Source organism: Corapipo altera, unplaced genomic scaffold (assembly GCF_003945725.1).
Source record: "Corapipo altera isolate COAL_440 unplaced genomic scaffold, ASM394572v1 71, whole genome shotgun sequence".
Taxonomy (NCBI): Eukaryota; Metazoa; Chordata; class Aves; order Passeriformes; family Pipridae; genus Corapipo; species Corapipo altera.
This window is the reverse complement of record NW_020884916.1, coordinates 797,456-823,030: the sequence shown is the minus strand read 5'-3', so window position 1 is coordinate 823,030 and position 25,575 is coordinate 797,456. Positions and strand designations below refer to the sequence as shown.

The 25,575-nt window shown below is 54.9% G+C and overlaps 1 protein-coding gene and 1 long non-coding RNA gene across 3 annotated transcripts in view; both read left to right on the top strand.

Moving 5' to 3' along the window:
- Positions 1-3,725, top strand: part of BUD13 (BUD13 homolog) — a 4,882-nt gene extending 1,157 nt beyond the window's left edge. The window contains exons 5-11 of the mRNA XM_027655639.1: positions 1-350; positions 530-624; positions 824-932; positions 1,118-1,256; positions 1,537-1,718; positions 2,087-2,168; positions 2,491-3,725. The exon at positions 1-350 is cut by the window's left edge and continues 39 nt beyond it. Coding sequence (XP_027511440.1) covers positions 1-350; positions 530-624; positions 824-932; positions 1,118-1,256; positions 1,537-1,718; positions 2,087-2,168; positions 2,491-2,584 — 1,051 coding nt within the window. The 3' untranslated portion in view covers positions 2,585-3,725. The remainder of the gene's footprint in view (positions 351-529; positions 625-823; positions 933-1,117; positions 1,257-1,536; positions 1,719-2,086; positions 2,169-2,490) is intronic.
- Positions 3,726-5,768: 2,043 nt separating this feature from the next.
- Positions 5,769-15,775, top strand: LOC113953003. 2 transcript variants are annotated; one of them, XR_003529719.1, is made up of 4 exons: positions 5,769-5,964; positions 7,080-7,312; positions 8,028-8,174; positions 15,354-15,775. It is a non-coding gene; the product is annotated as an uncharacterized LOC113953003 (long non-coding RNA). The 2 variants fall into 2 exon arrangements; XR_003529718.1 differs by having other exon boundaries at positions 7,005-7,312.
- The last annotated feature ends 9,800 nt before the right edge of the window (positions 15,776-25,575 follow it).

The following is a 25,575-nucleotide window of genomic DNA, read 5'->3' as shown; positions in this document are numbered from 1 at the left end:
CCACGACACCCCTGATCCATCCCCTCCCAGAAAACAACGTCATGACACCCCAGACCCGTCCCCTCCCAGGCGGCGACAGCGTCAGGACACTCCAGACCCTTCACCTCCCCGGCGACGACGTCGTGACGCGCCAGATCCGTCACCTCCCCGGAGGCAGCGTCACGACACGCCGGACTCATCTCCTCCCAGAAAACAGCGTTGGGACACCCCAGACCTGTCCCCTCCCCGGCGTCGCCGCCACGACACCCCGGAGCTGTCGCCTCCCAGGAAGCAGCGTCACGACAGCCCCGATCCATCCCCTCGGAGAGACAAGCCCGGCTCACCCAGTCTGAGGAAAAGCCAACTGAAAGGTGAGTTTTGGGACAGGTGTGTCCCACCTGCCCTGTGCCATGGGCTGTCTCCGCCCTGCCACTGTGTTCCACGCTCCCACAGGTGGATCCTGTGGGTTGGTGCTCTGCAGGCATGACAGTGATTCCCGTTCCCTTGTATGGGATTATCAAATCTTCCCACTCTGATTCGTTTCCTCCAGGACGGAGCTCTCCAGCCGGGAAGGGCCAGCATAGGTCACGGAGTCCCCCGGACCACTCCCCACATCGCCAGGACACCAGGGGATCTCCCAGGAAGGTAAACATTGCCTCTTTCCTTTCCAGCTGCTTGTTGCTTCCTGCTGTGAAAAACTGGAAGTCTAATGACTGGCAAATTGGGGAAGTTTTTGTACAAATGGCTTTACCAGGGCTGTCCCTGCTCTGTCCCTCGTGGTTTTGGGTGGCCCCTCGTTAGATCTCTGGCTCAGTGTGCTGTTCTCAGCCAGTTTGGTTTCCAGGCAAACACGATGTCATCTGGGGTCAGAGCTGGCTTGGTGTCAGCAGAGGTGCTGCAGAAGGAGAAGCAGGAGCTCCAGAAGCCAGACAGAAGCATGAAGCACCTGGAAGGTAGGAATGTGGGAACACGGCCCGAGCCCAGCTCACCTTCTCCTTCTCTGCTTCAGCTGCTGTGGCTTTGGGTGACAGGCTCTTTGGGAGAGTAGGACAAACAAAATGAAAGTTACAGCAATTGAATTGTGTGGAGGTGGTGAAATGTTCCAAAACGTGTGACTTGAGGCATCTGTCTCCTCCAGAGGAATCCCGGAACGCCAAGACAGTGTTCCGAGACAAGTCCGGCCGCAAGAGGAACCTGGCACAGGAGCAGCTGGAGCAGAGGCAGAAGGCTGAAGCAGAGGCCAAGAGAGAAGAGCAATATGCCAAGTGGGGAAAAGGGTGAGGTGCTCCCAATGTTCCCCATCTCCTGCCTTTAGCCCGGTTCGGATCTGCTTCCAGTCTGGTGCTGTTGCATTTCACTTCCTCCCAAGTTTGGGTCTGGACCAGGGGAGTGCATCTTCCACATGTCTTATAGACCCCTCAGTTGTTCCCTGTGTTGCTGGAGTGCATAGGGAATGCTGCACACACAGTGGGAGTTCAGGAGCGTGATGCATCCTGCAAACTGAACACGTCCCGGGGAGCGATTGCTTGGGTTTGGGTGAAACTCTGTGTTTTCCAGGCTGGCACAGGAGAGGCAGCAGCAGCAGAACGTGGAAGATGCCATCAAAGAGATGCAGAAGCCCTTGGCCCGTTACATCGATGACCAGGACCTGGATCGAATGCTGAGGGAGCAAGAGAGGGAAGGAGATCCCATGGCTGCCCTCATCAAAAAAAGGAAGGCCAAGGAGAACAAGGAGAAAGGTTTGGCTCTGGAATTACACCTGTGTGTGTTTTAGGGCCTCAGCAGCGTAGAAAGGCAGCTGCTCTTCTGTAAATTGCTGGAACAGCTGAATCCTGAGGGACTTTTTCTGTGGTCTCTGGAGTTACTGCCTTGTTACCAGTAATGGTGACTATGATTTCTTAGCTCAGAGCAGGATCTGCTGAGTTAAAACTTGGCAGGGTGCAGTTTGCTGAAGTGGGTCTTTGGGAGCTTCCTCTGGGAGCTGTACCTGGCTGTCAGGTGGCCTGTGCACCCTGCCTGTGTACCTGCAGACACCCCTTGGATGGGTGAGGATGTGACCCCCTGGTTGTGCTGAAAACAAACAGCTGTTCTGCTCTTTTTGTTCCAGAAAAACCCAGGTACAAGGGACCAGCACCTCCACTCAACAGGTTTAACATCTGGCCTGGGCATCGCTGGGACGGTGTGGACAGGTACTTGTTTCTGTTAAAATAGAGTAAAAATAAATGAATTTTGCTGCAGAGTGGTCATAGTGTAAAGATTCCCAGTTACTGGATGAGTGAGGTTGTTGGCAGTTGGAAATTTGAATAGATTAAGTTACAAATGGGTGATGGGACAGAAGGACAAGGCTGGTACTCTCAGGAGGGGTGTGAGTAACCTCAGAGGTGCGAACTGTTGGTAACCACAGTAACCAGAGTAAATGTAGTGGAGAACTTGTAGGACCTCTGCCAAGTTTTGTGGCTTTAGAAAAGCTTCTGCCCAGCAGCTCCTGGTCACCTGGGTGTCCCTTTGCAGGTCCAATGGGTTCGAGCAGCAGCGCTTTGCCCGGATTGCCAACAAGAAGGCGGTGCAGGAACTCGCCTACAAGTGGAGTGTTGAGGACATGTAGGTGAGACAAGAACTGTGCAGAGCTCCTGGAGTGATCCCCTGGACATCACCTGCTGCCAAAGCTGTGAGGAATGGCCTGCTCTCCCTGGAACAAGCCCTGTCCTTGGCATTCAGTATTCCAGTGGACCATCTTCCGAGAGGCAAGGCTGGATTCCCTGTCAACCAGGAACAAGCTCAGAGACTTGAAGGGGCCACTGCCTGCAGGAGCCCCCAGCTCTCTGTGGAAGACACTGGTCCCTGGTCCCTTTAGTTGTCTTCTAACAAACTCTTTTGTTCTATGCCAAATGCTGTGACCTCTGGGGGTGGTTCCCAAGCCTCAGGTGTCCTAAATCTCAGGTGCAAATATGCCGAACGCTTGGTCACGAGTTACACTCATGCAGTAGGTTGGTCTGCTCCATAACTAAGGTTAAGTTTAGCTTCTGAACTTCTGCTGAGTTTGTGTAGTTATCGTGCCCTGTAGATCCCAGAGTCACCAAAGTGCAGTGAAGTTCAAACTCAGCTTTTCCTTGCCCTGTCCAAGCAGGAAAGTGAGCAGGGAATGCTCTGGCGCTAGAAGAGTGACCTGCATTGGGCAGCAGGATCTTCTGGAGCGCCAGCAACTCTTTGGGGGAGTCCATTTCTTGTGGAAGTAAATGTATGGAGAGTGGTTAAATTGCTTCCCTTATATTTTGGAGCAGCTGGTTCCCCCAGACCCTTCTGGACAGTGCTGATCTCAGCACTTCCCCCACGCTGCTGCCTGGGGCTCTGGTGTGAAGTGTGACAACCCCTCCCCTGTGATCAGATTTGTCAGTCTCAGAGCTGGAGGCCAGGCAGAGCTTCCCTTAATCCCTGCGTGCCAGAAAGCACTTGTGGAAATAAATACAGTTGTTCTTGTTGAGGTGCTGGGGAGCAGGGATGGAATGCAGGCAGCAGTTTCCATGGAGATGCCTTGGCTGCAGCAGTGGGCAGGGGCAGGGCAGGATCGCTCTTTCCAGGGATTCTCCAGCGTTAGGAGGGCTGTGGGTGGGAGGGATAATGGCAAAATCTGCCCTGGAATGCCAGACTCTTGGGACTTCCCAGTTTTTTATCCCTGTGTAACGTTTCTAGCAGTCCTGGAAGTGGTGTGTACACCTGTAAATAACACCTTTCTTTTTTTTACGTGATTTTGTGTGGTGGTGGTTTTTCCAAGGTGGGTAAATCTTTCCCAGCCTGGGCCCTGTTGCAGCCTGTTGGGCAGGGAATGGTTTGGGAGTGGGAGGTGATGGTGGGAGGTGGGGGCTCCCAGGGTGTTGTCAGCCTGCTCAGGTGTTTCCAGTTGTACTTCCCCTTTCTGTCATCAAGGTCCTATTTTTTTTGCCCCTGTAACCTGAGGCAGGTGCAGCCTTGACAAGTGCAGTTCCACTTGACACACACTCATTTTTGCTCTCACTTATCTGAGTGCTGCTGGAAATGTGAAAAAACCTACTGTGGAATGATTGAATTTGCCCTTGTGAGCAGAGTTGTCGCTCAGGTGGATGCTGGTACCTTCCTCACCTGCTTAGTGACAGTGGCTGCTCTTGCAGAGCCACAGTCACAGCTGGCTCGTGTCATAGCTGGAATTATAAGCTGCTCTTAGGGAAGTAAAGCAATTTTAATGCTGGTACTAAAAAAAATGTTGTGCTTAGGACCTGAAAGCAGTATCGAGTTCTGCTCTTGCAGCTGATTTTGAAAGCTGGGGTTTAAAAATTTTAGAGGTACTAACCTGGGGACCTCCTCGTTCATCACAATGCTGGGTTTATACATCTGTTACATGTTTGTTACCAGATATTTTATTTTTAAGATGCATCTATGCAAAATGAGGGTATGGGGAGCTCAGGTGATGATCCTGTCCCCGTGTGCTGCCCAGGGAGCAGGGAGGCAGGTTTGTCCCCGTGCCCTTGCTCTGCATCCCACATGTCCTGTCCCAGATGTCTGAGCAGTTCTGGCAGCAGAGCAATTGGAAAATGCTGCGGGATCCTCTGGGACGAGCGGGGTGATGGAGATGGAGGAGTGACACCGGGACGTGGATCTCTTCATTAGTGGTTCTGGAAGGGCACAGCCCCGGTCTTGGCATAGAGCAGCAACTTTGATTAGCTTTAACCCAAAAAAATGAATATTAAAATCTTAATTTAATTTAAACCACTGTCATTCACAGTCATGGCAAACAGCGAGCAGAGTAATTATTATGCAAATGAGACAGATAGAAAAATGATTAATAATTGCGCAAATTAAAAATTATTGTAAACATCCTGTGACTGGTGATAAGTCGGGGAGGAGCGCGCGGGGGAGGCAGCGGGGCTCAGCCACCTCCTGCATCCCGATTCCCTCATTAGTGGGATCAGCTAACGAGGAGCCCAGGGGTGTTTGGGGGAAGCTGGGCCTGGCTCCCCAGGGTGGGACAACAGGGCCGAGCTCAGAATCTGCTCCAGCTCCTGTCTTTACGCTCTGTTACTCTGAGAAAAGCTGGGTTTAAGCCATTTTCCTCCTTTTTGGAGTCCCTGAGGTCTTGCCACTGCCTGTCTGTCCCTCTGGAGCTGGCACTGGCATCCCAGCAGCCTCCCCCTGCCCAGCCCCCAGACAGGCACCTGCTAATGACCCTCGGAGCTTCCCCCAACAATTAACAAGCTCATTTGCCTGGTGTTCTGCTGCTAATTGCACAACAGTACTTTTTCCCCGTTTTCCTTTCCTACTTTTGCAAGGAGCAGGATAATACCAGTAACAGGCTCTCTCTGGCTCATGGGCTTCCGTGGGCACTGCTCATGTCAAGGACGAGCAATTAAGCTTGGCCTCACGCGTCGTAATTAGATTTTTGTTGATGAGCTCAGGGTAATGTGTTTAGATTAAGAGCTTAATTCCTGGGGTGTGACACTGCCTTCCCCCAGGAGCTCCCTGCCCATGGGAGGGGGACTCGTGGGGCTGGTGGGAGGGATGGTCCTGGGAATGGACCCTTGGCCACCCTGTGTCTGTCCTGTCACACCTGTCCTGCCACACCTGTCCTGCCACACCTGTCCCTGTGAATGTGGCTTCTCCCCCCCCACCTGCCTCTTGGCTGTTGTTTTTTTAACAGCTCCAGCAAAGTGGGTTCTGGAAGTGCTGTGTTTTTGCACCGTTTCCTGCTGAGTTCTATTATTTTTTAATTAAAAAGAGCCTGAGATTTGTCATTTAATTTCTCTCTAACTGGCAGCAGCTCCAGGTCGTGGGTGCTGGGAAGAGCTGGTGGCTCCCTAAATCGTCCCGGGCTTCCAGCACGGAGCACTGGGGGATGGTGCCACAGTGGGGTCCTCCCAGGGCACTCCCCCCCCATTTCTTTTTGGGGGAGAAGAGTTTTTCCCAGCAACTCCATCCCACAGCAGGGCTGGGAATGAAGATCCCCGAGACCGACAGGTTAGTGATTGTATATGCATATGTGCACTTTCCCTAATTATGGCATAATTAGGGACACGCAGAGATAAAAATTACTAATAATATTTACTCTAGACTCTTATTTTTTTTTTCAATAACCTCTCTCTCTCTTCCTCCTTCGCCGAGTCTTGGTGGAAATAACTTTGCAGATCCCAGTTAATGAATATTTGTAAATGCAAGAGCATTCGGCGCCGGAATATCCAGAGGGCATCCTCTCTCTGCCTTGTAATTTTTTTTCACCAGATATTTAATATTTATGGTTCCACAGCCTCGTGAATAAAGAGCCACCCGCAAACCCCCAGGAGCTCGGGGGCCGGGATATTTATGGCGCTTCCTCTTTTCCTTTTCAATTACAAAGACACCTCACATAATTAAGTGCTAATAACCTTGTTAATCTAAAATTGATACTCTTTCTCCTGGCTATCTCTTAATAGAATTAAAAACAGATTAATAATCAAGGGTAGGAGGCATGGCGTGCAATTCAGGGAGAGGGGCCACGCTCCAACCCCTCCCTGTGCTCCCGGGAGCTGGAGCTGGGCTGGGCTGGGCAGCAACGGGGAAGGGGCTGGCAGGGAGATGTATTTTTCCCTCGTGCTCTTTACACAGCTTAAATTTTTAAGACAAACAGCCATGTAACACCATCTCCTAATGAAACTGTTTTATGTTAATTAATTATGTATCAAGGCTCATTTTCATGCGCAGCCCGGCTCCGCTTCCCCTCCGCCGAGCCTTTGATCTGTCAGAGGCTAAATGGGAGATAAATAATCAAATTGAGAAGCAGCCTGGATGGAAATAAACATGTTTTAGATGCGTTATCTGGCGGGTAGAGCAAGGCCCTGGGTAATTGGGCTCATGGTTCAGCCACGCTCTGCTGCACACCCGGGGCGTGGGAAGGTTCCCGTGCCTCAGTTACCCTGTGGCCACCCCTGGGGGACAGCACCGTGTCCCCACCATGGAATCGGGTCTCAGGGGCAGCCTGGCCCCCCCCTGCCTCCCCCAGAGTGTCTGCTCATCCTCTCCAGGAGCATGAGCATGTGGAGGACCCCCTCTGCACTAAACTGGTGAAGAGTTAAAACTGCAGCATTTCTTTCTTCCAGTCCATGGAAGATTCCGGCAGCTCCGGGCCACAACCACTCCGTGCCCGGGGTAGCTGGGATGTTGGCAGTGGACACGGTTTCAGCATAATTTAACACAATCTCTACCAATTTGTTACACCTAAGCGGAGGCAGATGTGCATCCATATTCATTTTGGAGGAACTTCAGGAATTATAACTTCATCAGCCAAGGCCGCCCGACACCGCCAGCCCGAGTTCCTGTGCAGGAGGAGAAGGTGAGGATGGCAGTGCCCAGAGCCTGGTACCCTCTGCTGTGGGGACAGGGATTGCAGGGCTGGCAAGGGCGAGGCCCACGGCCTCGGCTGCTCTGGGGGATGCCCATGGCCACGTCCCCAGTGACTTGTGGCTGCTCCAGGGGATTCCAGCAGCGGTGGCTGAGGGCAGGACCCTCTGCCTGTTGGCACCTCTGGCCCCAGGGCCAGGCTGGTGCCCTGCTGTAAACCAAGTGTTGCTCCAGCAGTAAACACCCTCCAGCAGGAATTCCAGATTATAACTGTGGAGTGCTTTATGTCCCTGATGCCCTGGCAGTGTTCTGGTCCGTGTGTAATTACTGGCTAACAAATGGATTTCCTCTTGAAGGGCCCTTCTCTGAATGCTGCAGAGGGGAGGCTCTGCCCACCCACCCTGGGGGAGCCCCTTCTGATGAAGGGGGCTGTGGAGAGCCCTGGAGAGCAATGCTGGCAGCAGGGATTAGAGCTCTTGGTTGCTGGTCCCACCACAGCCTTCCTCATCCTCCTCATCCCGCTCGGCACTAACAGCTCCTTGCCCCCAGCTGTGCTCCTGTTGGGATCCCAGGGAGGTTTATGCCTGGAGGTTTTTCAGTCAGTGGATTAGAAGGGAGTTTATTATATTGCAGCAACTCCTCCTTGGGGTGTTTGGGTGGTGATGTGGTTGTTTTCTCTCTTGGTGACGTGGTTGTTTTCTCTCCAGGTGCCGTGCCGGGACATTGGCCAAATCCAGCCCTGCTCAAGTGCCATGCCATGAGGTCCCCAGCCTAGAGGAGAGGAGCCCTGTTCCAGGCAGAGGACATGGAGACACCACATCCCCTTCCTGGCCAGCGCAGCTCCAGTGCTACAGGTGAGCACCTGTGACCTTGCCCTGTGCCGGGGTGGGCAGGGAGGAGGGAGCAGTGCTGGGAGGCTCCAGCCTGGCTCCCATGGGATGTCCTCACTGGGATGCCAGTGTGTGCTCAGGTGGCTGTGCCAGGGTGCCACTGCGAACCCAGCCCCAGGGATGGTGCCCAGTGGGACCATCCAGGGTACCCACTGGAACCACCCAGCCCTGGGCAGCCCGACTGTGTGTGCCACCACCCCTCCAGGCCCTGCTCCCGCTGCTGGGAGGTGAAGCCAAGCACGGAGCGATCAAAGGGAGCACTCAGAGAGCCTTGTCCCCTCCAGGCTTGCCCTGGGCCCTGCCTTTGGGCTTCTGAAGGCTTTGCTCCAGTGGTGTCAGTTCTCATTAATCCACACATCAAAGCTGGGGCTGCCAAACATCCTGGAGAGAATGTGTGGGATTCCTCAGCGGTGTGGCAGGGGGGAGGCAGAGGGGCAGCTGTGCAGGGGGGCTCAGGGAAGGGAGGGGGGCTCCAATGCTCTGGCTCGTGCCCACGGAGCCCTGAGGGAGCTGCCAGGGGCAGCACAGGGAAGCTGTGGGATGTCCCTGGACAAGAGGCAACTGGACATGGCACTCAGTGCTCTGGTCTAGTTGACAAGGTGGTGATTGGTCAAAGGCTGGTCTTGATGATCTTGGAGGTCTTTTCCAACTTGTTCCAACTGTTTCTGTGATTCTTTGAAGGAAAGGCCCTCCTGCAGCAAGATCTCCCATGTGTCACATGTATGCAAGCAAGGAAAAGAGGTTTAGCAGGAAAACACACCAACCCCCCCCCCCACAGAAGGTGCTCCTGTGCACTGGAGAGTGGGATTTGCCCGCCAAGGTCCTCTCCGAGCTGCTGTCAGTGCAGACTGGGATTCCCTGCTCAGCTCCAGCGTGGCTCAGCATTCCTCGAGCTGAGCTAATCAGGTCAATGCATTTTTAACAGGGCATAGGAAATCTTTATATTTTTTGTCAGGCTCATTCTTCTCCCCCGTCTCTCTGTAGGGGCTGAATTATTTAATGCTGAATATCAAGCAGAGCTGGTTTCCCTTTGCCAGGTGCTGACGGTGCAGTTTGGGGCTGCTGAGATTGGCAGGTGGCTGTGCTTTGAGCTGGGCCAAGGGGGAACCCATTGTAGCAAGCAGATTACCTGCTTCCAGCTGGATTTACAGAGCAACTCGTGTCTCCCTTCCTGGCATTAGAACAAGAGGGATAGAGCTGGATAAGGGATGAGCATCCAGTGCCAGGACTGGGTGCTCACAAACAGCGCCGTTCCCAATTTCCTGAACCCTAATCCTAACCTGTCTCCTGTGCACAGTGAGAATGTCTCTTGGAGTTTGAGTGTTGATTATTTCCATCCTGGGAAAGGACTGGAAGAGCAGAGCAGGGCACCAGGGGATCTGGCAGCCTCAGCCCAGCAGCTCCCTGGTTTGTGGTGTGTCTCTGGTGGGTCTGGCAGTGCCCACCCGTGATCCCCGTCATGACGGGCAGAGGTGGCCCAGAATTGGGTGACAGGCAAGGATCACCCGCCGGGCACACAAACACAAAAGGCTGGTTTGTGTATCGGGGTTTATCTTTCCCATTAATGGCTTTCTAAATTGGTGGCAGTGGAGCAAAAAACCCAATCTGAACTCGGAGCATGCATGATTACTATTGTAATAACCTTGGCTAATAAGAATATGATGTGGTGTTAGGCTGGGAAAGAAAACACATTTCTCATTAGCTTTTTGATTAATTACTCCACATAATTTCCTAGGGGGACATGCCTGGGACTGATTGCCTTTGCTTTTGACGCGTGGAAGTGGTTTACCTTAACTTAATAATTTTCTCGGTGACATTTTAATGGCAGGCCTCAATTAATCTCCAGTTGCTGGGTGGAGGGCAGGCCCCCTCCCTCCCCTCACTCTTCTAGGGGTTCAGAGCACCACCTTTGCCCACCCTTCTGTGGGGCAGGGCAGAGGAGCTGCCTGAGGGCGAGCGATGCTCCATCGTCTGCCGTTCGAGCTCTGAGATCCTGGTCCTCCTTTCCCTGCCCCTTCCTGGTCATGCTTGGCCTCCCAGGGCTTTAAATACCTGGGAATGCAACAGCTGTGCAGCCACATCCTCACCCAGCACTGCCAGGGATCCAGCTGTTTGGAGGCATATGTTTACATGGCCTGGAACCGACCAATTTCCTTCCGTGCGTTATAACATAAATATTTTACAGGAGCTAAAATATTCAACGCTCGTTTGATGTTGCCACATGGAGCGGGATCAAATGAGGGTGGGGAGGAGGGGAAAACAGGAGAGGGGAGCAAGAAGAGACTCATTTGTTTCCCTGCCTGAAAGTGGAATGATGCTGCATATTTCTGTGTCAGGAAATTACCCAGAACAGAGATCTCTGCTCACTGCTCCAGGAGCAGGTGCTTAGCTGGCACTGGTGTGGCACCACACAGAGCCGTGTCCAACGAGGCTGCAGGGGTAGTGCCAGTATGAGAACTGTCCCAGTGGCACATCCTGCACCTGGGATGTGCATCCCGCATCCCAGGAGCATCCAAAATTCCTCCCTGCACTCTCCAGCCAAGCCTGTGCTCTATACCAGCATTAAAACATTGGCAGGTCCAGCCAAATTCCCACTAAACGAAATATCAGCGTAATTCCAGGTCTCGCCCTGCTATCCTGGCATTTCTGGGGGTGCTGCCTTGGTGCTGCCCTGGGGGCAGCCGCTGCTGTGCCCATGCCAGGGCTGCGGGATGGAGGGAGCGAGGCAGGAGGGTGCAAATCCCCAGGAGCAGGGATGCAGCCCCAGACTGAGGAGCAGAGGGAAGCTGCTGCCCTGTGCACTCGGATCCACTTTTGACAGCTCCGTGCGAGCAGGATTTGCTCGGCCAGCCGGGCTGGGAGCTGGGAAGCCACGCCGAGCTCAGCCGAGCGTGCAGGGAGGATAGACGGGATTACCGCCCAAATCCTGCTCCTGCTCCACAGCCACAGCTGCCTCCTCCCATGGAAGCACAGCCTGGGGGACGAGGAGCAGCCCAAAAGGCACTGCCAAGGGTCCCTGCAGAAGCCCTGGGGCTCTGTCTGGGGGTGGGCACGGCCAGGCAGCACCCCCGGGCCCGCCGGCCCCGCGGCAGGAGCTGACCGGGAGGAGAAGCGCCGGAGATATTTATGTTTCCATCCAAATGCACGGATCAAAGCTGACACTTTAATCTATTCAACAGCATCTCAAGGATAAAAAAGTTGCAGGCAAATCACGGGCCTAAATTGGTAATATATTTTTGCTTGTCAGTTGACAAATCACTTTACAAACCCCCTCTGCATCTTCCTGTGGTTCCCTGGGTGTGCCAGGTTGGGATGTGCCAGCTTTCAGCCCCTGTGTCCCGGTGTTTGTGCCACAGTCCTGCTCGTGGGAGGTGCTCAGAGCAGGGTTAGGCAGCACGGAGTTGGGGCTGTTGGTGCTTAGGTTTTCTCTCTGGCCCAAACCAGTGTTTCTTTCTCTCACTCACATTTTACTCCTCTTCATGGCCTTAGGGTGGCTGGGGACACAGCTGTCCCCAGCCCACTGTGGTGCTCATGGCACAGCATCCCTGTGGATGCAGTCGAGTCCAGTGGAACAGCCGAGGAGTCCCTGCCAGACAAAGTTTGGAGCAGAGGGAGCCAGCAGGGAGGTGGCACTCAGTGCCAAGGGGTTTTTCTGCCTTGACTTCTTTTTATTGAGTTTCTTTTTCTGTTCTTTCTCTCTTCTGGCCAGTGCCAGGCCAAGTTGATGAATTATCCCAATATATATTCTGTCTGGAAAGAAAACACATATCATATATATCTTTGACAAGTTATTATTCTTCCTTATCAGAATATGTGTGCATCCAGCCACGCCATAACTCACCCTCCGTGTTGCTCCTGTAACCAGGCGGGAGGAGCACGGCAGCTCGGGCTGATCCCGTGTTCCCACGATGGCCCTGGCTGGGTGACCCCCCGTCCGGGTGTGCTGGGCTTGGGATGACAGGCAGAGAGCACCGTGTGCCTCCACCGCCTGCCAGCGGGGGGGGTCTGGGCAGAGGCGAGAGCATCACGTCGAGCTAATTCGGCGCCTGCCTCACCTCCAGCTGATTGCTGCAAATTAAATTTCACGCCACTGAGCCGGAGGAGCCGGCGTGCGGCGCGGGAAGAGGGGTGGATGGTGGAGGCAATCTGCAGTGAGCTGGCACAGCCTCCTGCGCTGGCCTGGGGGGCACACAGGGTGCCTGTCCGTGCCTGTGTGCTTCCCGGGCATCCCCAGCCGGGCTCTGTCCCCCCGTGCTGGTCCTGAGCCCCTCCACAGCCCGGCACGGTGCTGCCCAGTGCCCTCTGCCCGTGCCCCCGTCCTGCCTGTGCAGGGGATGCACCAGGGGTTGGGTGAAAATCAGTTCACAGACGAGTGAGCAAACACTTCTGGTTGTTCCTCTCTGGAATGAAGCCCAGCAGGAGACCAGCTCTGCGTGGGCTCCAGGAGTGAGGAATGACGTGCAGCATGGCATGGCACTGGCCCCAGGGGTGCTGGGGGCGCAGGGTGGGCTCCCCGAGGGCGGGAGGGGTGGGGATCCCTGCCATCCATCCAGGTGTGCTGTGTGTGCCTGGATGCACGGCTGGGAGCAGCAGGAGCGCTCCCATCCCCGCTGTAGTGCCTTTAATGTTTGACTTATTAAGATAATAACTGCTCCATCTCCGCTGGTTTGAAACACGATCTAATAGGAATCTTACAACAAAAGTTGCCAAGCAGCCAGGCCAGGATTTACTAATAGACTCCGAGCGTGCTGTAACTGAGATGGAAATTAATTTAGTGATTAGGAGATTAATATATGGAGCAGAGCATATCCCTGCCTTTAAAGGCTGGGAGGAAGCACTGGGATGAGGCATTCCCGTGGTGCCTTCACGGAAGGGGTTCAGCTCTTTAATCTCAGCGCTTCCTTCCAGGCTCCGGGGCGAGGCTGTGGGAGAAGCTGTGCTGCCTCCTTTTCTATTAAATCCTGTCTCCTTCCCCAGGTGTTTGTTAGCATTCTTTTGTCTTCACAGACACCTGGGCCTGGCATTTGGGGGAAAAAAAAATCCCAATCCACCCCCTCGCCTCCAAGCCGCCTGAATCCGGGACAGCGGCAGCTCCGGGAGCGCACCCAGGGAGGGAAGCAGAGGGAAGCAGCGGCGTCTCGCAGCCTGCCCCCTTTTTATTTCTGTTGCTTGTGTTTAGCAGCAGCTGTGCATCCATATTTATTGAGGGGAAGGGAAGAAAAACCGACGGTAATCCCAGGAAAGTGGAACATCTTGTAATTATCTGGGTAACTCGGCTGGCGTGGGCACACACGGGCTCCTGGGAGCGTGGCCTGACTGGAGTGTGGCTCTGGAGTCCTGGCTCTGAGTTACTGGGGACAGGAGAGATGGGATGTTAAACATGCTCTGAGCACTGCAGAGGGAAAAGGGAGTGATGGACAAGCCTGTCCCTCTGAAAGGAGTGGAGTGAGGAGCTGGTGGCTCAGTGGCTCCGTGGCTGGGGTGGGGTCAGAGCTGCCTCCCTCCCCAGAATGGAGTTGAGACCAGAAGCTGGGGTGGGAGACAGCAAGTGACAGGGAATCTGTTAAAATCACAACCCTGGCTGTGGTTGGAGAAGCAGGAAGAGCAGGTGAGGTGGGAACCAGGAGGGAAATGGAAATGGCACAAGGTGCCTCTGCACCCCAGGGCCAGGGGACAGGATCCAAGACACTGCACAACCCCATGGCTCCTCTCCACCTGCAGTCAGTGAGGGAGCTGGTGTTTCCAGAGGGCAAAATGTGATCTCTTAGAGATGCTGATAAGATTCCTGGAAGAGGGCAGGAGTGTGAGATGAAGAGGAGCGTGAGTGTGTTTCTTCTCCCTCCTTTTTTCTCTCCCCTTGCTGTCTCTGGCACAGCCTTGCAAGAATAAAGGCTTGTGGGCATCTATGCTTCGCCTCTGCCTTCCCTGGGGGCCATCAATATGCAGTGGCTGTTACCTGGGCAGGGGCCCTTCCCTCTGTACCGTCAAGGTCATGGCAGGAGCTCCTTGCTGCAGAGGACAGTCCTGGAGCAGAGAAGGGATGCTTGGGCAGGAGGAGGAGGAGGGTGAGGAAGGGTTCCTCGTTGGCTAGGGTTGATGCTGGTGGCATTACAGGGTGCGGCCAGGCTCCAGGAGCCTCTCCCAAATCCGTGGTGCAGTATTTCCCCAGTGGGAAATCAGCCTTGCTGTTCTCAAGGAGCAAAGGTGGGCAGACAGCTGCCCTGCCGAGGACAGGGCTTCTGTCCACCCCTGCTCCCCGGCTCCTGGCACTGGGATGAAGGCAAATATTTGGAGAATGGCAGAGCCCGGCTTGCTTCAGACAGAGCCGGCAGCCTCTCGGAGGCTGGGATTAATTTGAAGGAATTTACTGGTGGGGTTTGTGGCAGAGAGAACAGTTTGCTTATTTCACACTCGTATGGCCACCTGCTACGAACTGTTTGTTCAGTTTCAAATTCTTTAATTAAAATCAACATAAAACAGATTGAAAACATCCCAAGAAGGGGATGGTTGATTTGCTGGAGGATATTGCAGCAAACGAGCCAAAGCGCTCAGAAGACGCCGGATCACGGGGAGCGCCCTGGGCGGGCGCTCGGCGCTACAGGTTGGGTCTGCGTGGGCCACCAGCCCGGGGCTGAAGGCAGGTGGCCCTGGGGCATGTCACTGCTGAGGTGGGGTGTACGTGCTCTCTCCTTCTCTGTCAGGATGCCCTCCCCGGCGTGGCCGTCCCGGCGGTGCCCGGCGGGCGCAGGCGCGCGGCGTCGTCTCAGCCCTTTGCGGAGCCGATCAGAGGCCTCCTCCAACCAACACCAAAGCTTCAATTAACGGGGGCCGCGTGCGACCCTCTTGCAGAGCCCAGATAAGAATAGAAATTTCTCCTGGAAAATGGATTTGTGTTCAGCTGCGTGTGCCGGGCGGTAAATGACCTGCTCGGCACGGCGCCGGAGAGGGGCCGGGGACAATTACGGTGCTCATTGGGAGCCGGTTATCTGAAGGAAACAGGCACGCTGCTATTTAGCTGTCTAATATCCCAGTGGGAGGGGAGGCGGAATTAAAACCCGTCTCCTTTCAGAGCCGTTTCAATCTGAAGGATTCTTCCTTTATGCGCCGGCTTTTCATTTCAAGGGGCTTCTTCCTCTCTCCCAGGCCCTTATTTGCGTGTGGCCGCCTGCAATGGAGAAGGACGGCGAGGGGAAGGAGGGCTGGCTGCGTCTGCACCCCGACATGGAGCCTCAGGATGCTCGGGGACAGGGACCAGCCTCTCTGTGGATTCCTCACAGCGCCGGCGTTTCCCGCTCCGATCCCGGCAAAACAATAACAACCGTGCAGTGCAGAAAGTTAATCCAGAGCCAGACGGGCATTTTAATAACTGGAAAGGTTAAAACAACCCCTCTCCGGCTGCGCACAGGCTCCCGCCAGCTCCCGCGCTCCTGCGGGTCTGGGAGACCCAGAGCACCACGACTGTATTGATTCAATTATTCTCTACAATGTAATACTCTGCATTTGTGTGATAGCAACAAACAGAGTTGAAAGACATACAAAAATAAATGATCTGAAAGTTAATATGGCTGAATGAGCAGCTCTGAATGAGGGGAGAGCGCTTTGGTTTTACATTGTGGAATCAATGGTGTGCAGAACAATGTCCTCCCTTCCCCGGGGCCCCCGGGGGCCCTGCCTCAATCGATCACTATGCAAATTAATTGAATTCATGAAACCTGCATCGCTGGGTAATTGATGCTTCTTATAATTACCTCCGAGTTATGAGCTTTTAGGGGATTTCATTGATTCCTGCTCGGGCAGAGGGCGAGGGCAGGTTCTGGGGGCGGTGGCTGCGGCGCTGGGGGCTCACCAGGATCCCTGGGTGTGCCAACCACTGCCCAGAGCTGATGGTACTTTCAGAGCCTGGATGCTGTGGGGTTCCAGCCCCTCGGGAATGCACTTTTCCCCTCCCCAGGGAGCAGAGGGACATGAAGGTGACGGTGATAGGTGCCATGGTGCACAGGGCAGGGCCGGCCGTGCCTGGCTGAGGGATCGTGTGAGCAAACAGGTTGTATCCAAAGGGATAATAGGCTTATATAGTGCATTATTTAAGAAAAAGGGACAGGCAATTGAGCTCTGCAGACTAATTAGATTAAGTTGATGAGCTCATCAGTATTGTGTGTAATTAAGATGGGAGCTAATTGTGGCTGTTTGATGCCCCGCGTTATCCAAGGTGTCCCTTGCCCGGCCGGTGGGAAGCGCTGGGATCCCTGGGCTGCTGCTCCCTCCAGGGATGAGCAGGGAACATGTGGCTGTCCCCAGTGCTGAGTTGGTGGCCAGGCAGGGGAGAATCTGGAGGGTTGCTCCAGGGGCTTTGTGCCAAAGGGAAAGCGCAAAAGGGGCATGAAATGGGGTGGATGGAAAGTAAGAGAAGCAGAAGGCAGCCCAAGTTCCGAGGGAACTGCAGCCATTGCCTGCTCTGGATGATGGATAGGATTTATCCAAACGGATACAGCGCTTCACAAGACAGACAGTTCTGGCTGTGATGTGTTGGCTGCAGCACCGGTGCAGCCTGGGTACAGCTTTTATCCATGCTCTTCCCTATTTCCTATCTGATCTTTTCTCTTGCTCTTGCATCATCTCCTTCCCGCTTCACTCCCTCTATCCTTCCACCTCCCCTTCTTTCTCCCACAGTCTCACCTGTCTCACCCTCCTGCTTCCCCACAGAACTGCTTCGTGCTTCCCCAGGCCCTCCATGGGCTTCATTCCCAGGCCCTCTGTCCAGCTTTGGGAAGGGGCTCACACCCCTCCTGCCCGAGCCCCCCTGCGATGTTCCCATCCCAATGCTCAGGTTGGTGCCCGCCCAGGCACCGCTCCCTCCACTTCGGGCTCCTTGTCTCCGTCTCCAAGGTTACACAAACCACTTCCCACTCCTCTCCTGAGCTCCCAGTGGGATTTCCCGATGCTGTTCACCAGCTGGGGTTTGTTTCTCGTTTCCTTTCTCAGTTCTCCTGCACCTTTCTGTGTTTGGCCACTGCATCCTCCCTTGGAGAGCATCCTTTGCCTACCTGGCTAAAGGGAAGGCAGGACTTTGCACACCCTCTCTCTAGAGAAATTCCCCCATAACTCAGAGCATCCAGGACCACTCCAGGGCATCCTGGCTGATCTGGCAGCTGTTGGGAAGACCCCGGGCTGTTCCCCCGAGGAAGGGTGGGTTCCCACACGGGCTGCTTTCGGGAAGACAAAGTGAGGAGCTGCTCATCCTGGTGGGAATCAGGGCAGCAGGAGAGCAAATGTTAACATACAGTGTTTATTTCCTTATTGCTGGCTGCTGTCGCAGCTGTGGGGGCAGGAACAGGCTCAGCCCCTGGACATGCACCCTGCGGTGCCTCTCGGTGCCTCTCTGCCTGTCCCCTCATCACAGAGGGGCTCCTCGGGGGTAGAAAGGGGCTCGGAGACCTGCCAGACCCCCCGCAGCAGATGCCCCCACAGCAAACCCCTTCGGGGCGAGCATTTAGGGACACTGCTCGAGGTAATGACAGGGAGGTTTAACTCTAATCCTTTCTGCGGGGGCTTTTCAGTTCTTACAGCTTGGAAGTGGTTGGCGGGGGGAGGGCAGGGGGGAAAGTAAGGCAAACCCCAAACCCCTTCCCAGATGTATGAGCAGCCTGAAATATCTCTGGCTTCTCTCTCTGCAATAACTGAAGGAAACAGGAGCAGATGTTTATAGGTCACGCTGCTGGTTTTTTTTTTTTCCCTTTCTTTTTGACGAAGAGCTTGTTTTTCTCCAGTTTCTTCTGCTAGCAGAGAGCTGCTTTGCAGTGTTCCCTCTCCGTGGGCAGCAGCACCGGCCACTAAACCCTGGCAAGTGTCGGGGTGCCGGCAGCCCCCCGTGTTGGAGGGGATACTCCCGGGCACAGCGAACCCCCGGCAGCGGCGCAGGGACACAGAGCCCCGGAGGGACCCTCGCAGAGGGTGGGCGAGCCCCGGGCTGTCCCCGCGGCGTGGACGGGAGGTGGCACTGCTGCACCGGCGCAGGGACCCGCATCCCCGCGCAGCCGCCCGCCCCGCGCCGCTGCCATTAGCGAGAGGCTCTAATGAGACCCCCAGCGCTCCGCGGTGCCCCCGTGGTCGCAGTGTCCCCCGAGACGGCAGCCTGGTTCCCTCCAGGGCGGGACTGACCGTGTCCCCACGCCGCTGGTGGCCCCGCGGCAGTGAGGATGCTCTAAGTGTTGCCCCCATGGGCAGGGCTGTCTGTGTCCCCCCAGATGTGTTGGTGCCCCAGGAACTGTGGCAGCCAGAGATGTCCCTGCGAAGCCCTTTTATCCCTGTAGCCATAAAGGCTCTTTCTGCCTCCTGCCAGGCACTCAGCTCAGCCACACAGCGGGATGCGACAGGTCAGCAGTCCCTAGTGCGGCCCTGGTGCTTTTGGGGTCACAGCATCCAGCCCAAAACACCCCCAGTGCCTCTGGGGTCACAGATCCAGCCCAAAAACAGCCGGGGAGAGCCTGGTCCTGTCCTCACTCCTGGCGGTATTGCCAGGTGCATCTCCCCATTTCCTTTGGCATGGGAGAAGGGCAGAAGGACTGATCCTCCCTCCTGGGGCACATTCCCAAAGGAAAGGTCTTGGAGCAGGAGAGATTGCTCTCTCAAGGCTTTTCTTTTTGTGAAAGCTCTTTTGAAGTGGGGAGTTTGGAGCAGAGGAGAGTTCAGACAGATCTGATTCCCCTATCTCAGACAAACACACTCGCCTTTCTCTGACTGCAGATCAACAGGACATGTTCCAGGGAAAGATCATCTCGAAAGAAATGGATTTTCCCCCTACTGCTTTGCCATTTTTGCTTGTATTTCTGAAAGCTGGAGTGACGGGTTGTGAACTTTAAGGAGCGATTTCTATTCCTTGCTCTCCTCTGACATGTGGGCAGTGGGACTGCAAGCTGAGGAGGGAGACGGGGCTGGAACAGCTCGGGGGAGGATGCAGGGAGCAAGGCAGCAGCATCCTGACTCCCAAAGCAGCTTCTCCTCTGAGCCTGCTGCAGGAAACTTTTTGCAGGGCGGGAGGTGGCTGTCGGGAAGGGCCAGGCTGGGGCTGCTCTCACTGCTGCCCTTTGCTGGGTGCCCGGGGGATGCTCTGTGCAGGGGGCAGTGCCACAGCAGCGCAGGCTCGGCGCTAACTGCAGGAGCAATAAACACCAAGAATATCAATAGAGAGATGGCATTTAATTAATACCCAATGGCTCATATGGATTTCCACATTAGATCCACATTAACATGAGATTCTCTGATCCCGAGTAATTTTAAGGAACAAATGCTTAAGGATTAGTGTAGGTGTTCCAGTCCTTCTCACTGCCAGGGACAGGGAGGTCACTGGAAGTGTGTTGGGATGGCACCTGCCCTGTCCTTCCCCTTCTCTGGGGGTTCTGGCTCTTTTCCCCAGCACAGGGCTTTCCAGCAGGTCCTGCCCAGCTGTGCTGGCCACATCCACAAACAAAAACTCTGAGAAATGGAGATGGAGATTCTGAGCTCCACCCAAACCCAGCACCCTCCACATTAAGTGAAGCCCCCCCCCCAGCCCCGCAGCCTTTTGAGTTTTGTATGAAACACTCATTATACCTTTGGTGTGACAAATGATTGAAAAGTGTAATTTGAAAGCTAAGCTCCCCATCACACTCTTCCCTATTGTTTATTTGCCAGCTCCAAACGGGTTGGCTGCCAAGGAAAGTAATCAGAAGGTAATAGCCTGATATCGGATGAATCCCCAGAGCTGCCAGCAAGCTGGAAAACTACAATCTCGGTGCCGCCTGCAGTATTGATGCGCTGAAAATAATTGTGTAGAACAGCAGAGCTGGGATCAAACTTGGGCTGACACTTGGCGTTGTACGGCTCGCGTTCGGCGCAGTCTGATGTGGTTATTTGTGACTGGCTCGGGGCAAGGCAGCCAAAAGTGTCTCAGGGAGGGCTGCTGCACTCTGTTTGCCCATGTAGATGAGAAAACACCTTCCCAAAGCAAAGTGCATCTCTTTATCTCCGTCCCTCCCTCCCTGCCTTGCTTCTCGCTTCCCCTCTTGCTGCGATCCTGGGAAAGTGTTGATTTTATTGAATGTGGCAAGTGGCAGTTCATTAAAAAGTGGGAGCAGATGGGGAAGGGATTGTAGAAGAAGATTAATGATGCGCACCGACAACTAAATCGGCCCAGGTTCTGGAGTAAACACAATCACGCCGGCTTCCTGGGAGTGGGTAATCCTCCTCTGTCAGCTCCGGCCTCGTTAGCCGGCCGGCAGAGCTAACGAGCAGGGATGCCACGGCAGCTCCCGGCGCTGAGGAGCGGATGGCAGGCGTGACGTGGCCGCTCTGGTGGTGGGGACCATGGCTCTGGTGATGATGCCAGCAGGGACTGTGGCGAGGGCTGGGAGTGGGTGTATCCATGGAGGTGGCAGGGCTGGTGCGTGGCGTCTGGGATGCTCGGTGACCCTGCTTGCTCGGGGAAACAGAGCTCCCGGCTTGGAGGATTGGGACGGCTCATTAAGCATGTTAAATTCCTGCCAGCAGCCTCCGTTCCCAGCCGTGACAAGTCTCACCTTTCCCCCCCTGCCTCACCTGTCCTGGCCCCGTGGCTCCGTTCCCTCCGTGCCAGGCCTGACCTCTCCGCCGGGCTTTGCCGTGTGCTGATGGAGAGGCCGCTCACCGGTGAGCGTCTCCTCTGCCGGATTTAAATACAGGGTACATTTGTCTTGCAGCAGGACGGCTGGCTCCTGCCAGCCTCCCCTCTGGAGGACAAGCCTTTCATTACGGATGGGGCTGTAATTTTGCTGCAATTTCCACAGAAGTGCCCGGCTCCTTGTTTAAGTGCCAGCGGGGAGGGGAGCGGGACGGGCACATCCACGACGCGTTCGTTCGGTAGCAGCAGGGAGCTCCCAGGGTCTGCTGCCCCTCGCTGATATCCTGGGAGATGCCACCCCTCAGGGGGCTGTGGAGCAGGATCCAGGCAGGATGGTGGAACTCCATGGATCCACGCAGGGTGCCATCCCTGCTGACGGGACACGATGGTTGTCACTGCTGCTGCCCCTGCCTCACCCACTGCCACGGCCACCCGGCACAGGGGGATGCTGCCAGGGAGGGCCACTGCCCAGCTGAGCCACTGCCAAGGGCATAAATAATTTAATAAAGGAACTTTGGAAATTATATCGTCCTAAATAATATAATAAACCCTAATTTACTCACATTTATCTCCCGGAGTTTTTTCTGAAAGCAGTAATCTTGCATCTTCTACAGTGATGGATTAGCAGGAAGGAAACTCCGCTGGGGAATAAAAACCCACATCGTGTAGTTTTTGACATGTTATTATTCAGTTTTATCTTGGGTTGCTCATTCCTGGGCCATTACTCATGTTCGCAGGGATTTTTCTCCCCCCTTATTTATTTATTTTTGTTATGACCAGAAGCAGAGATGTCAACAAATCATCCTACTTTCCCTGCTCCATTTGAAGGGGCTGGGGGGGTTCCTGGTGGCACCCCATGCCACGGGGCACTGCAGAGACCAGGGAGGACGGCACCGTGCCGGGTCCCACTCGCCCTCCCCGCAGTGCTCCGGCTGGGGCGGGCAGGGAGGGACACGACTTAATTAGTCTGTGAGTTTCTACCAGATCCAGTCGATGGAGCAGATCACAGTTCTGCGAGTTCTGCTTGTTCTGAGGGTGCTTAATAAAATAAACCAGGTGGGGAGCCGGGGTCTGGCAGGGTAGGGTGTCACGGGGGTGGTGTTCTGGCATCCACGGGCAAGCTGGCACTGTGTGTGCCACGACCCCCGAGGGACATCTCAGGTGCCACTGCTCCCCTGCCCCATGCAGGGTGGCTGCGTCAGTGCCATGGACTCAGGAGCCACTGGGAGCTTTAATTATTGCTAAAGCTCGGGCTTTATTGCTTATGAGCTGTTGTGAGTGGCAATGCAGGATGCAGTACCCGGCGTGGTCCCCTCGGAGGGAAGGATTTTTGGCTGCCTTGCTCGAGTCACAAGGAGGTTATTAAATAACTGCAATTACACGAGGAGTGCCAGGATGGTGCCTCTCATTTATTACCACTGCTTTGTTTACTCCCAGGTTTGAAAGAAATGGTGGGATTTGGTGGCAGCAGCCAGGGCCCAGCAGAGCCTCCAGGCGCAGGATTGTCCTGAACCTCAGAGTGGAGTGGGTCGGAGTGGCCCATCCCAGTGGGGTCTCCCAGTGAAAAAATAGGAAAACATTCTTTGCTTTGAGGGTGGTGAGGCTCTGGAACAGGCTGCCCAGGGAAGTTGTGGCTTCCCCATCTCTGGGAATGTTCAAGGCCAGGTTGGATGGGGCTCGGAGCAACCTGGTCTAGTGGAAGCTGTCCCTGCCCATGGCAGGGGGTGGAATGAGATGAGCTTTAAAGTCTCTTCCAACCCAAACCATTCTGTGATTCTACAAAATCAGACCCAGTGGTGGTAGTAATCAGAGCAGAACTGCCCCAGCTCTGCTCCCAACCCTGCTCATGCTCCTGCCCCAGCTGGGAAGAGCAGGCAGACGGGAATCACTCCCTCTGTGTACAAATACAGAGCAGCCCTGTTTGTTTGTGTTTGCTGTGAATGTGCCTGCTGCATACACACACTGAGTGTATATATACGTAGAAATATACGCACAGGGGCTGGGCTGGGAAGCATGCAGCTCACGGTGGGAGGGGGCTGGCAGAGCAAAACTCCCTGGAAGACATCCAAAATACTGGAATGATGGAACAAACGAGCCCCCCGGCTGATGGGAGAGGCAGAACTGCTTTCCTTTCTTCTCTGCTGCTGCAGGAACCGACTGTCTGGGGGCTCTGCCAGCCCCTCCTGCCCCCCCCCCAAACATCCTTTGCATCATCCTCGTGGAAGGATCAAAGTGGAAGAAGCAAAGCCCCTTGCAGCACTGAGAGAGGGTCTGCAGCACTGCAGGGGGATTCTGCCAAGCCCCCAGCCCAGTGTCCTGCACAGCCCAGGTCCCACTGGGGTATGGGACTTGGCACAGCTCTCCCATGGCCATGAGCCCCACAAGCCTGGCCAGCAGCTCCCTGTTTGCCCATCCCTCTCCAAGTTTGCTCAGCTGAAGCTGGACCGTGGCTCTTTATCCTCATGCTAACGAAGAGCTGGCGAGCGCTGCCCGTTAATAACTTGGAGGTGGACGGTGTGTGCAGGGGGCATGTGGACAGGACAGGGTGTTTTCCTGGCAACACCTATCCAGCCAGCAGTTTTCCAACAAGCCCAGGCTCTCCAGCCACACCAGCATCTGTTTTCTCCCGTGTCAGTGCCCGGTGTCCCCCCCGCGCCGGCAGCAGCTCCCGCCTGGCTGCTCTCATGGAACGCAAGGAAACCACATTTATTGCAAATAGGGATGTTATTGAGACAAACAAGGAGATTATTCGGGGCTCCTGGAATTGTCAGTGTGGGATGTTTAATTAGAGCTCAGCTGTAACACTCATCATTCCCCGCCGCTCCGCTCCGATCCCAGCTCCGTACCCCGAGGCTTCCCCACCACACGGAGCACATGGAGCCGGCTCATTCCCCAGCTCCCTCCTCAAATACCTGCTCCAGACTGTCAAGGTGAGCACGATGGGGGTCAGCCGCGCTCCAGCGTTGATTACAGAGTCGGCAGGAGCTGCTAAGATTTCTAATTAAGATTAAAGAATGCACAGAGCTTATAAATGCTTCCCAGGAATGTATAATTTGATTTGCTTGTTTTCTTGTGTCTCCTGCTCCCGAGTCAGCTCAGATGGCTCCTGGCCGCAGGCTCCAGCTGCTCCTTGCCCATCCCAGGGATGCAGACCGAGGATGCCGGTGCTGCTGCCTCTCCTGCAGCATCCTGGGCAGGCGGGGCCCTGGAAAACACCCTGGAGAAGGTTCAAGGAGGACAGGCTGGGCCCCATGGCCAGGTGCTCTGCTGCTTTGGGTAGGGAGAAGGCATGATCAGCCCACAGCACCTTGAAAGAGAGCTTGGATGTGATTCCTGCACCAGGAGGGCCACCAGTGGGTACTGGTGTCCCCGGCCCCACCACTGGTGCCGTTCCCAGCCCATCCACTGGCACAAGGCAAGCTCAGAGCTGGAAAAGAGCTCTCCACTTCAGGTACCTGAGCAGGGGGACAGCTGTGCATCAATATTTATTCAAAACTCCCAGGAAACCTGGATGAAGTGTAATTATCTCAGCTCAATCAACCCGGATTAGCATAACATCCAGTCACCCATCAGACGGGGGCTTGATTTCTGGGATCAAAGCCGGCTGTAGCCGCTGATTAGGGGGTGCAGGGGAGGCAGGAGAGGGAAGCTGTGGCCGTGGCCGCCGCCACTCGTCTCTTCCCGGTGTTCCAAGTTAACTTTTCCCTCCCAAACTTTATCCTGCCAAGCGGGCCCCGACCTGCCCAGTGCCCACTGCACGCTCCTCACGGCACAGCATCGCTCCTCACGCACCATCCAACCCTCTGCTCCCTCCCCTTAATTAACAACTAAATATAGATCTTAATTAAGGCACTGATGAATTTAATTTGGAGTGGCATTACTGCCTTAACTTCCAGAGCTCAACGCCTTGTTTGGATAATGTATAATATAAGCTAAATGAGTGCTTACTTGTTACCACCATAAATAATTCCTCACAAATCCCTTCAGATACGTCTCAGTCACTAATCCATCTCCTCCTACGGAATATTCACAGGCACCAAGCATCTTCCTGCAGATTTTAACATAAACCTCCAAACCTCGTGCCAAGTTCCCCCCTCGGAGCCTGGTGCCTGGCAGGAAGGGAAATTGGAAAGGTGGCAGCAGCACGGGGTGAGAGGATGGGGAGTTTGGTGTGAAATCGCCTCAGCCCTGGTGTTCCCTCCGAGGAGCCCGGGCTGAGGATGCCTGGCAGCTCCCAGGAAGCTCCAGGGGCACCTCATCCTGGTGGACAGGGAGTCCCAGGTGGGAGCAGGTCCTGCAGTGCTCAGCACGGCACTGACAGGGGATCATGGCCAGGGGATGCAGGTGGTTCTGCAGGTGATGGAGCTGGAGCAGGGCACTGGGGGCACCACATGGATACCTGGATTAGAGCCAGTGGGAGGGCAGCTATCAGGTACAGCAGGAAGTCAGATAGTCAGGAATCAGCTCCTGCCTCTGATTAAATAACATCCACAATCGTTTTCTTCTGCAGAGCAAGTCCAGAGAAATAAAGAGAAAAGAAATAAACCCCTCCGTTTGCTCTGCACTCAGCTCCGAGCCGCTGTTGTGTCTTGCTGCTCAAAGGATTTCTGGGAAAGCTCCACCACTTTTATTCCTTAAACACAGAGCAAAACAATCAATGGGGTTTTGATATCGCCTAAGCCCTGCAAGCCTGTTCCTGGGAAGCCATGGGGAGTGGATAGAGCTGTGATG